The following is a 13,487-nucleotide window of genomic DNA, read 5'->3' as shown; positions in this document are numbered from 1 at the left end:
CTAGTGGCGTGACGATGGATGATAGCTGGCTAAACTGGTTGGACCTCTTGCTCCTGGCCATCGTCGAGTGTTTTGCTCGGTAGAAGAAATCAATGTCCAGTTCATAAAGAACTCTAAAAATGTTTTAATATTACAAGTATACAATAATTGATTACTTCTTCAGTTCTCTCACATGTAGCGCTGCAAATAAACTTTGTCGTGGGAGCGCTACACGAACTTTTTCTTCATGTATTGGTATCTACGGTGTGGTTGGAGTTGGCAAAACCACTTTGGCTTCATGTATTTATAAGAATCTCTTGAATGAAACTTGATTTTTGGGTTATTTATGTTTACTGGGTCACTACCTCGCAAGAGGCGAGCACTCCCAGATTACAGAATGTCATTGCCAGAGCCATAAACTTTGGATATCTCAGGTCAAATTAAAATAAGATAACCGCAGAAAAATTGTTCCATGCCTTGAAGAGAAGGGAAAAAAATTTGTGATAGTAGTGGATGATATGTGGAACCAATTTTCTGTGGAGTGGATTGGAACTTCTGTAGGTGTAATCGAAGAAAGTTGGTTGTAAGCGGTCAATTATTTGAAGTACGTTGTAGAATGGGTTGCCAAAAGGAAATAAAAGTAGAACCTCTTTGATGGAAAGAAACTTGCTCGCTGTTTCTGGCTACATTTGGTCGTCCCGATGAGCTTCCATCAGATATAAAAAGCCAAGTTCCTACTAGATTTGGCTTAAATATGGCCTCGTGCCCCATTTCTTCCCCCCCCCCCCCTTCCTTCTTTTAAAAATGGATACCCTATTCCAATCAATTTAATACTGTAAAAAAGAAAAGAACTATTTTTATACACACTAACAACACCGTGTACATTTTCATTGTTGGATATATGATGCGTAATTTAAATTTGAACTTCAAATCTAAATTTTATATATGTGCACGCATTTAATCTCGATAGTGGTGCACTATTAGTGTATATAATCAGGATTAACTCCAATAAAAATATTTTTGTTAGATGTTTTACTTTATTTGTGCCAAATTGTCAATCAGGCTGCTTTGATTGCAATTTTGCCTTAATTTTCAATCTAGGGAATAGCTTAGGGGGCACAAAGTGCAATTAATCCTTCTTAATATAAGACAATCAAAATGGACGTTTATCTTCGCGTGAGATGGTTTCCCTCTAGCAAGTGATTGAAGTTTTTTTTTTTTTTTTTTAAAATTAACTTTTGTCCTTTTTCATTTCCACTGGTTTGGATTTGTCATAATGGATTGCTGGTTCTGGACCCAAATTGAGTGAGCCCAATCCAGCTACAACATGGATTATGCAAATTACTCTATCTGAGTTCGGATTCCGACGCTGAGGCCCATTGACAAGCACGGATGCATCTTTTGTGAGCCTTTGATCGGACTAACAAATATACTTTGTGAGTGAAAAAAAAAAAAAGAAAAACTTGGAAGAATTTAAACTAGTCCATCTAAGGAAGACATACGAAATCTGAATCAATCTAACTCATGATCTTCTCAAAGAAAAAAATTTTAAACTTCCATTTTAGATTTTCATATATGAAGGTCGTCTAGAAATTAAAATGCATATAATGTACTAATGTACTGACTTTAGGGAGACAGAAATCGAGAAATAGTTTGATAAATTGATCATACAAAATAAGTTGGTTAATCTACTTTCAGCTTGGACAGCCATTTTCCCACAGCTGTTTGGACAGCCATTTTTTGACGAAAAATTACGTCGTTTTCCGTGATCACATTTTCTTACTATTTTTTTTCCTCACATACATCAAATCGTTACAGTAATTTTTCTACAAAAAAATTCAAGAAAATGCAATCCAAACAACGCCAGACTGTATTATTGGTTCATGAACTAGAACTGAAGCCATGTCATCAACACGTGCTGGCATTGGATGACTGAATAGATGTGCCATGTGTCGCCTCTAAGATGATGAAGCCGCTATTAAATTACCAATTTAAACAGCTAATCACTCTGCTAAGCCTATTATTTATTTATTCACAATTCACAAAGTAATTAATGTGCTTTTTTTTTTCCCCCCAGACTTGTAGACAACTAGGCTTCGTTTGTGCTGCAATTACATAATCAAAAGTTGCATCGGGCCTAGTGGGTTAAATCAAAGGTTGCAACCATTCAGGAAGGTTTATAAAATTTTATTTCATATTTATATTATGTTGAAATTGATTTACATTCTGAATAAACAAAGTTACATTTTGTTAAAATTGAACGAAGCCTCTCAGAAACTGTCCATCTGACAGCGATTTGACTTCCCCTGGTTCGGCCAAGTGTCCAATGGCTTTGGATTTGTTACTTCCCGCCAACAACCATGACCCATTCATTGATCACGGGTCCAGCACAGGAGCTCTTAAAATCCAGATAAAAAGAGTGGACCCAAATTTCTGTGGATGCAGCCATGCAATTTGAAGAGTTGCAGTTGTATTGGTAAACCTTGGGCCAAGGTCCAAGGTCCGCGCTAAGAGTTAAGTGAAAAGTTATTCTACTCCCCTATGGTTTGACGTAATTGCAGGATACTACCCTCATATTTAGATAATTACATTAACCTCTACAGGGTGCGTGAAAGGAAAATGGTAAACCCAAAATACTATTTTCACCAAATCTTTCGTATAGAAAATCAAAACTTCTTTGCAATTATTCTTTGTTATGTTTTGTGTTAGAAACACAAGAAAATTGAGGGGTTAAAAAATGGAAAGCTAATGATCAAAAAAGCAACTTAGGGAAATAAAGAGATGAAGACAGTTAGAAGGGAAAAAAATTGAGGCAAGGGAACAACAACGAGACTAGTTGAGAAAAATGTTTTGGTCTATTAGTTAAAATTGAGGTCACAAGATCTAGTTGAGACATCTTTCTCGTTTCTTAAATCCCATAATTCTCTTATTAGAAAAATATTTTGGTCTATTAGTTATAAGTTGAGGTCACAAGATCTAGTCGAGACTCCAAGATCTGAAAGTCTTGAATTTTAATTCTCCTCCTACCTACTTGTTTCTTAAATTCCACTTCTTCCATATTAGAAAAAATATTTACAAATATTTGATTTGTTTTGTAACACCCATCCCCTTCCCTTGTTAGAAAAATGTTTTGATATATTAGTTAAGGTTGAGACCACAAAATTTAGAAGTCTTGGTTCTAGTCCTCCTTCTGCCTATGCGCTTCTTAAATTCCAAATCTTTCCTATTAGAAAAAAAAATTAAAAAATTTTTTGGTTTGTTTTGCAAGAATTAAATGTTAAAATAAGGACGGTAAGTGTATTATCCAACTGTAAGGAGGGTTTCTTCCGACTATGAGAAACTTCATGGGAGGAATGTGAAACTATCCTAATGATTTTACAATCTTTCGCGACGATAATGCAAGTCTTATAACGGAATTCATGATACTTGACATAATTCTCAAGCACAATAATTTCCCTTTTCTCTTATAAGATACAAACAAGGTCTCCCTTAGTATGAAATATAAACTAGTTTGTGGATTTAGCCCCTTTTTCTCTTTATTCTTTCAAAGGATGAACATAATTCTCGAAATGAAACCTTTGTGAAATTAACTCTTTAGCTAAAGTTCATTCCATTCCTCATTCTAAGTGGAAACATATGCTCTATCAACCGTGTCATTTAGGTTTCTTGGTGCCAACTCTCCGGTGTATGCCAATGACAAGCTGGAATTCTTAAAAAACGGGCTGCCAAGTAATTGGACTGAGAGCTTCATATGTTAACATGGTATTATTGCCTCCCTGTACAAGGGCTAGTCAGTGTAAATTCCTTTGGTAACATTTCGGCTTTATCAGCTACACAATTTGTCCCAAGAACCCTTTCCTCAAAAACAAAAGCAAAAGAACACAAAACAAAGCAGTGTGGGAGCTGAATTGCCATGGCCCAATGGCTCGTGTTTTTTGTAACTTCTCTTAAGGAACCTAACCCTAAAATATATTCTCTTTTTTTTTTTTTTTTTTCTCATGTAAGAGACAAATCCCTTGACTGGACCACAGTTGCCACATTCTATGGTAGTATTACATAGGATCAATAACCAAATCACAATTCCACATTTTCTTTGACTCTGTAAAAATTGGTGATTTGTTTTTTTCTTGGTAGATAATGATGATGAAAGACCGAAAATTTCACAGTTATCGTACGTAGTCAATCCTGTCGATATGTTGTTACCAGCAATTCATGGAATTGACATGCAATCAATTAATGCAACATGTATGAGCAAAGAGCAGCTCTAGTTGTACTACTCTAGTTATTCAATTGCATATGAATCTTGAAGGTCCATGGATATCATCAGGTTCATATTTACCGCCGTCCCTTTTATGATTTATCCCTCCAGTTAAATAATTAATACTGATCATTTTCAGTATAAGGCCCATTCCCGTACTTGTGTCCTGCATTCATATGTATCTGTATTCTGTAATGCAGTAATGCGAGTGAGCACAGTTGCACCAAAACCACTGGGCTTATTCCTTGGTTGGAATTGGATTTTTATTTAAAAAAGAAGATGCAGACTTGTGGGTTCATTTAATTCGAATGAGGTGACAACTGGTGTCAGGCAATTTCAATTTCCTTGTCCCAGTTTTGAACTCTTTACTGTGTTTGCCACAATCGAATGAATTACTGCTATATTTATTATTGCTGTCACTACTTACCAAACCAGCCCACCGCAAGGTAAGTTTGCCATGTTCACACATAGTCCAGATTGTCATTTTCTTGAATTTCATGGTATGCCTATTAACCTGCACTCCTATTTGTTAAGGAAAGAAAATTCCTCCCTCTAATGTTTTGGCTATCTTATTTTATGTCTGGTTTGAGTCGAGTATCTTTCATATTTCTCATGCTTCACTGACACCCAATCAAATGAATAAAACTCCTAAGCAGTAGTCTTCATGTGATGTAGCTGGATTGCATACGTTGTGTAAGACAGTTTTGACAACTTTCATGGGTGTCTTTTGAGGAGTTCCTTTTTAAATTTGCTAGTAAGTTAACTAGTACTATCATGAAGATGCAGTTCGGGTGGTTTCTTTTTGTTTCTCAAAGGGAACTGCATACAAGTGATGTCAGGCTAGAGTAAAGATTGTTGCTTTCTTGAAATTTAGTTGGTACTTTCAGCTTCTTTGAGGTCGAAAAAGGGGATGGATGGCTTTGCAAAGGGATAAGCTTTTGATGGAAGTACTTTAAGCAACAGAGAAAAGTTGCTTTAAAGTTGTATAGAAAGAATGAAGGAGGGGAAGAGTATGCCAACAGTATGGTTTTCCTTGAAGAAGTCTTTACACTGCAAATCAGAGCCATCTGATGTTCATGATCCAAAATCGAGGAAGCACTTGAGTGCTATATTGACTAAGAAAGCAGGCAGGTCTGGTTGTTCTAGGTCTATAGCAAATCTTAAAGATGTTATTCATGGAAGCAAGAGGCACATGGAGAAACCCCCTAGCTGCAGTCCAAGATCCATAGGAAGCAGTGAATTTCTCAACCCAATAACCCATGAAGTGATTCTTAGTAATTCAAGATGTGAGCTCAAAATCACAAGCTTTGGAGGGTACCCAGAAGGTTTTGGTGGCGGTGGTGGTAACTGCAGTGAAAATGGTGGTGGCTCAACTTTTGTTGGCACTTTAAGGCCCGGCACACCTGGGCCTGGAGGGCACCCTACAATGCACTATTTTAATCCTTCATATAGGTATCCAGCAACTCCTCCTAGGAAAACGACTGCCCTTCTGACAGAGAGGGAAGCCTGTGGGTTTGCGGGAAGTGGTTTTCCTCCGAAACCAAGGGCTTCCCTTGAGATGGATGGTAATGGAACTTCTTCTGTTACATGTCACAAGTGTGGAGAGCAATTTGGGAAGTTTGAAGCTCTTGAAGCACATCATTTATCCAAACATGCTGGTGAGTACTAGTATCTTCTTTCCTGCTTTGTTTCTTGTTTCCCTACAAATCCATAAAGAAATTAAAAAAAAAAATTATAAAGAAATCTCCATTCTGCTGAAGAATACCTTTTCCAGCTTCCAAGCACCTTTCTCCAACCTTACTTTTCACTTTGTTCACACCATCAATGTTGAATACGAATTGAGCCCTTGAACTAGAAAGCTTAATAAATCACTGGTGATGGGATCTTAATAATTGTTTGAGCTTTTATCAGTAATTTCTCATAGAGCTCCTTTCCGATTTCTGTATGCTTTTGATTGTTGTTATTTGCCAGTAGCCCAATTTCCGTCTCTATGTATTTCTTAGTCGTACAGAGGACTGATGTTAAGTTCTTTGCTTCTCCAGATAACTGTATCTAAATATTTCTAAGTTTGTCATTTCTCTGCAAATGCAATTGGATGGCTGCTTCCCTCTAATGTACCTCATATCTGATTAAAAGTAAAGTTAATATAGGTTGCTTCAGTTTCGCAACTCTAATTCTTGCTCCTAATGAGGTCTGTCAGGTTGCTAATTAACTAGTAACATATGATTGAGGGCTGCAAACTGAGCATGAAACTAGTTGGATCAGTATTTTAACTCTACTTTGCATGTTGATCGTTACACAGTAACTGAACTTGCGGAAGGTGATTCATCAAGGAAAATTGTGGAAATAATTTGTCGGTCGAGCTGGCTAAAATCCGAGAGCCATTGTGGTCGAATTGAAAAAGTTTTGAAAGTTCACAACATGCAGAAAACTCTGGCTCGGTTTGAAGAATACAGAGAGATGGTAAAGGTCAAGGCCAGTAAGCTCCCAAAGAAACATCCTCGGTGTCTTGCAGATGGTAATGAACTTTTAAGGTTTTATGGTACAACAATTGCGTGCTCTCTTGGCATGAATGGAGCCTCCAGTCTTTGTGCATCTGATAAGTGCTGTGTGTGTCGAATAATAAGAAATGGCTTTTCTACCAAGAAGGAACTTAAAGGTGGAATTGGTGTTTTCACAACTTCTACTAGTGGAAGAGCTTTTGAATCGATAGAAATCTTTGAAGTTGATCCGACCATAAGAAAAGCTTTGATAGTCTGCAGAGTAATAGCAGGGAGAGTGCATAGGCCTCTGGAGAACATGCAAGAAATGATTGGCCAGACGGGGTTCGATTCATTGGCTGGGAAAGTAGGCCTTTATTCCAACATAGAGGAACTGTATCTGCTCAATCCTAGAGCTCTCCTTCCTTGCTTTGTAGTGATTTGTAGAGCCTGAAGAGCAGAAAATCGAGACCAAATTGTTGTTGTGAAGATTTTGCTTTAAGGCACAGGATTCTGTTGTGCTCTTTTGGAGCAATATCAATTTTTGCATCAAAATTTCGTCTTCTTTACGCAGCGTGAGAGCAATTGTAAGAGTTCTTTATTTTTCGCTTTTGCAAGCAGTGTATTGTTGTAATCCAAGAGGCAGGTGTTTCTCCTTTGTGATTTCTCGAGTTCCCTTTTGACTGTGCCAATGAAATCATTTGTTAAATTGCACCAATTTTGCTTGCTACTTGCTGTCTCCGCAAGATATTCATTGAACATAATAAGAGTGTCTCTGCACTATTGTAGAGTATCAGAATTGGGGTCGCTTATGAGATAATTTTTATATATTTTTTTTTGTCCAAAAGCCCTTCGTGAAAAAACTTAGGTCCTATTTGATTTGTAATTTTTTTTTTTGGTTGTAGTTTTTGTATAAAAATATACTATGTTGACGTTATATATATATATATATATATATATATATGACATAAAAAGAGAATATAAAAATGTTTCTTTCGGACTGGTGCTTTTCACTTCTCGAAGCATAAAGGCAGTGACAACGGTTAAGGTTAGAATAGGGGAGCCTGTATGGTTGTTTACCGTAGCAAAATAAGGAAATCCATCGGCCCCTTTTTTTCAGAGCTAAAATAGAATTAGAACGTATATTAGGTTGTGTTTGGATTGCATTTTCCGTCATTTTTTATGGAAAAATTACTGTAGTGATTTGATATATATGAGGGAAAAAGGTGATAGGAAAATGTGATCACGGAAAACGATAATATTTTTTAACGGAAACAAGCAATCCAAACATGGCCGGTAATCATTTTATTGCTGCAACTCAACATCTGTGCGGAAATCCAATAATAATAATGTTTCCTGGCGCATGCCAACTCATAAATGTATCCAACCCCGATGCTCTTTTGCCTCCAGAAATTTTTAGATAGAAACTCATTTGCTAGTCTTGAATGCCTGAAAGAGACCATCGGTCTTGCTGCTTAGAAGAGCTAAAAACAAGACAAAAGCAAATATTCAAATTACTTGGCATTCACTGCTGATTTAGACCCTTCATCCTGTCGAAACTGTCTTCTTTCTGGCCTCACTTCATCACATCCATTGACTGAGAAGATCCCATTAGAAAACTTCTTTCTCTTTGTTTTTTCTCTTGGAACTTCTATTGTGAAAGTTGCAGCTAGAAGTTGACGAAAGTGCCAAGCAGTAATAGTAGTTAAAGACTGACAAACTACTACTCGTAGTTTATAATGGTTTATAGGTTAGGATAACTATAAAAGTTCTTAATTATCACAAGTAAACAAAAGAATATTTCAGACACAAGAAGCAAACAAAAGCTACAAACGTATCTCTCCTTCCTTTTGGCTCAGGAACTCCACAAAAGTGGCTGGAAAAACCAGGAAGACCCATAGCTCCTCTGCTGCAGTTTCTGAACTAGAAACAGCTTTTGCATATGGGATGTTTTCGTTTTTTTTTTTTTTTTTTTTGGTGTTATGGAATATACAAGACGGTTGTGGATTTCGGTTGTTCAAATTTATCTCTTCCTAACGTTTGCTTGAAAATCTCCTGTATTTGGATTCCAGGCAGAGTAGACTAGTAGTACCACAAGAACAAACTTTAAAACTGCAAGTCGAATTCAGTTAGTTACTTGTTCTCTTGATTTTATAGAACTTTATTATAGATATTGAGTCAGCAGAAGCTACATAACCCAGAACTTAATTGATTTTCCTCACACCTGCTCGCCTGGATTCTTGCCTGATTAAGTGCCTTAAAAATTAGCGATGATGGCGCAACAACACACATGTTTGTTTACTACGTAGTATACATGAGTTGATTTCTCCTACAGCACAGAAGCAATATGTCCATTTATTACTGATGACGATTCTGCATTGTCATTTAATGGAGCTTCCTGCTCCAAGCAATAGTTCAAGGGGGAGTAGGAAAAGCTTGACTGGAGAGTGCATCATGTTTCTTCTAATAGTCTTCGATACTTATTTTCTTAATCGAAAGCAACAATTCAGAATTCTTCCGTCTGTTATAATTGACTTCTCCTTCCTATCTTTTCTGAACAAAGCTTGGACGACATACTTCTAAGTAGAGCTCATTACTCAGCTTTCTGCTTCAATACCAAGTTACTCAAGGACAAATAACAGGTTACCTATGCTACTACATTGATTCAGCGTACTCTTAATTATTTTTATCTTTTGATACCTTCTTTATTTTTTATTTTTTAGGGTGGGTAGATAGATGGTTGCCAAGTTCTCTTGAGCAGTTCAGTGATAATCCGAGTAATAAAAGAGAGAGAGAGAGAGAGAGAGCTTATTATATCTGTAACCATTTTTAGAGTAGTATTACTGTACCAACGTCGTTTTCCATCTGATTGTTGAGAAATTCCCATTTTTCTATTCTAGCCTGGCTGAGATATGCAATCGAATTTGAAGTCGGTAGAATAATAAAAAGTTGTCATCTGCTTACATGGTGATATTCAATCTGAACTCTTAAGAGGGCCATACCAAATCAGAAAGAACGTACAGAAGAAGCTAATAAAATCAGCACTGGTTTTTACTGCCAGATGCAATAATCTATCACATAAATTATCACGTCCACACACCTTCCTCATTTGGGGAGTAGATGGTAAAGACTACAGATTCGACAATTTGCAGTGTTGGATAGCGTATTATTTGAAATATTATTTAGAATAATTACTGTAGCATTTTTTGTGATATGATGTATGCGAGATAAAAAGGGGATTGGGAATGTAAAAAGGTAGGTTGGGAAATGTGTTTGTGATTCAAGCAAAATATTATTTGGAATAATTTTGGTATCCAAACACTCCCCAAAATTCTCCGCTTCTTTCAGTCATTTTAGAGTCTAAATCCACTAATTTAGAAGTCCAGGTAGAAATCCACAGGCAATACATTTCTCAACAGCTTGCTGTATTATATCCTGCACATCATACTTGAAGTTGAACCCCAAATCTGTCAACTTCTTCGAAGAAATTTCTGCCGGAATGGACTCATTCTTAGCCTTTACAAGCCTGAAAAATAAACAGCTATCAGTAACTCTGTTCCAAATCAATTGGAAGCCATTTATTACTGACTGTGGAGAAAAACCTCTGCAAATTAGAGCAAGGATACTCCTCCATGAGGTAATCAACAAGTTCAGCCATTCCACAACTACGTGAGCAGCACATATACCGACCTTCTGCTCTAGCATCCTCCATGACGAAAATATGGGCATTGCATATATCTTCAATGTGAACCAAAGCAATCGAACCCATTCTAGAGTTTACACCAACTAGAATTGGTAATAGTTGAGGGTCACCTTCAGGAGTCAGCAACTGTAGTAAGAATAAGGTGCCTTATGATGTTCAAACACAAGTAAGCCATCCAAAAGTTAAGATGTATGAAAACCAAATTATCTTCGATGAACAAATATCGACAAAGATGTACCTGTGTTGCTTCAATGGACATGTAGAATCATATTTGCACTTCGAAAGTATCAGAACGCCAAATGAATATGAATTTACTCCATCATTCAGATACGAACAAAGATTTTACTGTAGACTAGTTATTTCCTTGAGGTTCCCTTAAAAAATCAATCTTTATCTGATTCGTTAACCAATACTATGCAACTATTTGCCTTACTGCCTTAGAACTGAACTTCAGCTTTTCAATGCAAAAGACTAAATGTAGATAATGGTTCAAGCATAGTAACCTGTAATTGGTGACAAGAGAACTCGGAGGCTTGTTGGAACTGTTGAAGCGAGGAACGGACCAGCAACAGTCGCAGTTATCACAGACCTTAAGTCAATTCCATTTTCATGTGCGAATTGGAAGGCTGCTTCCTCTGTCAGAATCTTTGTCAATGCATAGACCTGGCAAGCATCATTGTAATAAAACAACTGTGGGCTCTCATCAACAATATTCTCAAAAGAATAGTTGAGGGGAGAACATTACCCATCCGGTTGGTTTGTGTTTCCAGACACGATTAATAGGAACCTTGCAGGATTCGTCAACAAGATCCCTCCAGTTCTCTAAGCTGTCTCTGGCAGTCATAGTACTTATTGATGATGTAAAAACAACCCTTCTCACAGAATTCGTTCTTGAGCAAGCTTTGAGGACATTCAAGGTTCCTTTAATTGCAGGTTCAATGACATTTGTCTGGACATAACTGTCTTAAGACCAAAAGGTTGTTGAAGTTTAGCATTCCGATGGACTTGGGTACGTGAAATTCCTACTGACAACCACACTGATTTTCTGAAACCACTCCAAAAGTAAAAATACCCTATGTCATCAGAATAATGCACAGAACATTACCAACATTCTCTTCCACTGGAACCTCAAATTGCATCGAAGCAGCAACATGGAATAAGCCACTGCAACCTCTCACAGCAGCATCAAAGCTCCCATCTTCCTGTAGATCTGCTTTGAAGATTCTCAACCGCTCTCCTCCATCCCACTCTTTTAAAAGATTCAGTGATTTCTCTGAGAAGTTCAGGGAAACTTTTAATTGCAGCATAAGACTTAGTGCTGGCATAATTTGGAGCAGAATGATCATGGTGAATTTTATATATCTTTCATATAAATCTTCCATAAGTAGACCACGTTATGACAGCATAAAATTACGACAATCATGATAGATAACAAAAATTTTCCTTCCATCATTCAATCCATTCCTTTTCCAGACAAAAGTGTAAGTACTGCAGCGTCAGCTGCAGAAGTGCTATGAAATCCAGCAAAGAAAGCCCTTGGTTGCATCATGTGATACTACTAAGAGCCTAACCAGATGGTGAGGTACTTCTCCTGAGTCCTGGATAACCCCAATATCTAAAGACTGTTTTCAGCACGAAAACAGGAGGCTTGTCTTCATCACCAAGTGCAATTATCTGGTGTATTTTCTTGGTATATTTTATTGCTCCAGTACCAGTTTGAATGACAGAAAGAGAGTCGCCACTGTTCAATTTGATTAATCACGGGCAAACTTGATCTATTTCTAGGAATTCAGAATCCCAAAGTAAAATGCTACTTAATTCAGATATCATTCTGACTAAGAGTAATGATGAATACCTTACGGTAACTTTTTTGCAGACCAAGCTCTTGCATTCTCAAGCATGACTATTTTACACAGACAGCGCAACAGATAAAGCATTTTTGCACGCCAAAAGAAAGAATTTACATCCACAATTGGCCTACATTAAGCATATTAGTACTAGTTCTGGAGCAAAGGCCAGAGGCCTTAAATAGCAATCAATGTTCTAAAGTGAACATCATATGTTCGAATCTGACAAAAGAATTAGCCAAGTCGGTGAATGAAGCCCCAAGTCCAACTCAAGCTGCAATATCCTGCTAGTACTAGAAACAGGCTTTCACCCGGAAATCGTTTCACCATAATGTTGATTAATCGGTAATACTAATTTGGTACTTGAAACATAGATAATAGCTAACCAATTAGTAGTGTTTGAACATCTTTAAATGGTAACCAACTTAGGAACTTAATGAAACATTTTACCAGTTGTAAAAGAACAATGAGCAAAAAAGGAAAAAAATTTTTATACGGACCAGGGCTGCGGACAGTGGCGTGAACCCGGTAGCCTCTTTGAAGGAGGGATTTCACCAGCCATGACCCAATGTAACCCGATGCTCCGGTCACACAGTATGTGACGGGGCTTTCTTCTTGGCTCCTCCCCTCCTCTCTTGCTGCTATATCTTCCATTAATATAGGTAAGCAAACCTATATGAATTCGACCGCCAAACTTTTAGTACTTGTACTACTACAACTGGATCAAATCCCTCCACAAGATTAAGTAAATTATGATGAATTAAGCTGGTGATTCTTCTTTCCGCAACCGTACGTGACTAATCTTGTGTAATTAATCAAACAACAGTTCTGAAGGAAGCATGGAAGTAATGGAGCATAGAGAAAGACCGAGACAAGACAGCTTCCTCCTTCATCAATGACCCTGTTTCTCGTAGTGCGCTTGTATTTGCAACAAACTAATGCCACCTACTTCTTTCTGGAAAAATGCATCATCTTCTTCTTTTTATTTTTTTTCCCAGGAAAGTGGGGTATGAATCGTCACGCATGCACAAGCGCAGGTTCAGGGAACAGGGACACTTGATGAATTAAATATAAGCTCTCGCGTGTGATATAAATAATTATGCAGTTGGCAAATGTCTGAGGTGTGATTAGCCAATAGGATCTTTCATAATCACCCCCTCGTTCATCACCATAAACTGAACTCGTGTCCTCCTGATCAGCATTCGCCAGCTGGTATTTTA

The 13,487-nt window shown here is 37.4% G+C and overlaps 2 protein-coding genes across 2 annotated transcripts; one reads left to right on the top strand and one right to left on the bottom strand.

Annotated features, from left to right (window-relative positions):
* The first annotated feature begins 4,776 nt into the window (after positions 1-4,776).
* On the top strand, positions 4,777-7,435 carry LOC140007865 (uncharacterized). The gene is made up of 2 exons (XM_072051394.1): positions 4,777-5,895; positions 6,540-7,435. Exons 1-2 carry the CDS (start codon positions 5,232-5,234, stop codon positions 7,169-7,171), a joined length of 1,296 nt encoding a protein of 431 aa, XP_071907495.1. The 5' UTR covers positions 4,777-5,231; the 3' UTR covers positions 7,172-7,435.
* Positions 7,436-9,747: 2,312 nt separating this feature from the next.
* LOC113689695 (putative anthocyanidin reductase) lies at positions 9,748-13,301 on the bottom strand. The gene is made up of 6 exons (XM_027207435.2): positions 12,768-13,301; positions 11,526-11,693; positions 11,166-11,383; positions 10,924-11,083; positions 10,320-10,530; positions 9,748-10,243 (listed from the first exon to the last, which is right to left on the bottom strand). Exons 1-6 carry the CDS (start codon positions 12,919-12,921, stop codon positions 10,087-10,089), a joined length of 1,068 nt encoding a protein of 355 aa, XP_027063236.1. The 5' UTR covers positions 12,922-13,301; the 3' UTR covers positions 9,748-10,086.
* Between the last annotated feature and the right edge of the window lie 186 nt (positions 13,302-13,487).

Source organism: Coffea arabica, chromosome 5c, assembly GCF_036785885.1.
Source record: "Coffea arabica cultivar ET-39 chromosome 5c, Coffea Arabica ET-39 HiFi, whole genome shotgun sequence".
NCBI classification, from domain to species: Eukaryota; Viridiplantae; Streptophyta; class Magnoliopsida; order Gentianales; family Rubiaceae; genus Coffea; species Coffea arabica.
This window is presented reverse-complemented; position numbering and strand designations above follow the sequence as displayed.

Coding starts and splice junctions, on each gene's coding strand:
- LOC113689695 (XM_027207435.2), bottom strand. CDS start 12,921: ATGGAAGATATAGCAGCAAGAGAGGAGGGGAGGAGCCAAGAAGAAAGC. Junction 11,084..11,165: donor AACACAAACCAACCGGATGG/GTAATGTTCTCC, acceptor GATGCTTGCCAG/GTCTATGCATTGACAAAGAT. Junction 10,531..10,923: donor TCTCTTGTCACCAATTACAG/GTTACTATGCTT, acceptor TGACTCCTGAAG/GTGACCCTCAACTATTACCA.
- LOC140007865 (XM_072051394.1), top strand. CDS start 5,232: ATGAAGGAGGGGAAGAGTATGCCAACAGTATGGTTTTCCTTGAAGAAG. Junction 5,896..6,539: donor TCATTTATCCAAACATGCTG/GTGAGTACTAGT, acceptor ATCGTTACACAG/TAACTGAACTTGCGGAAGGT.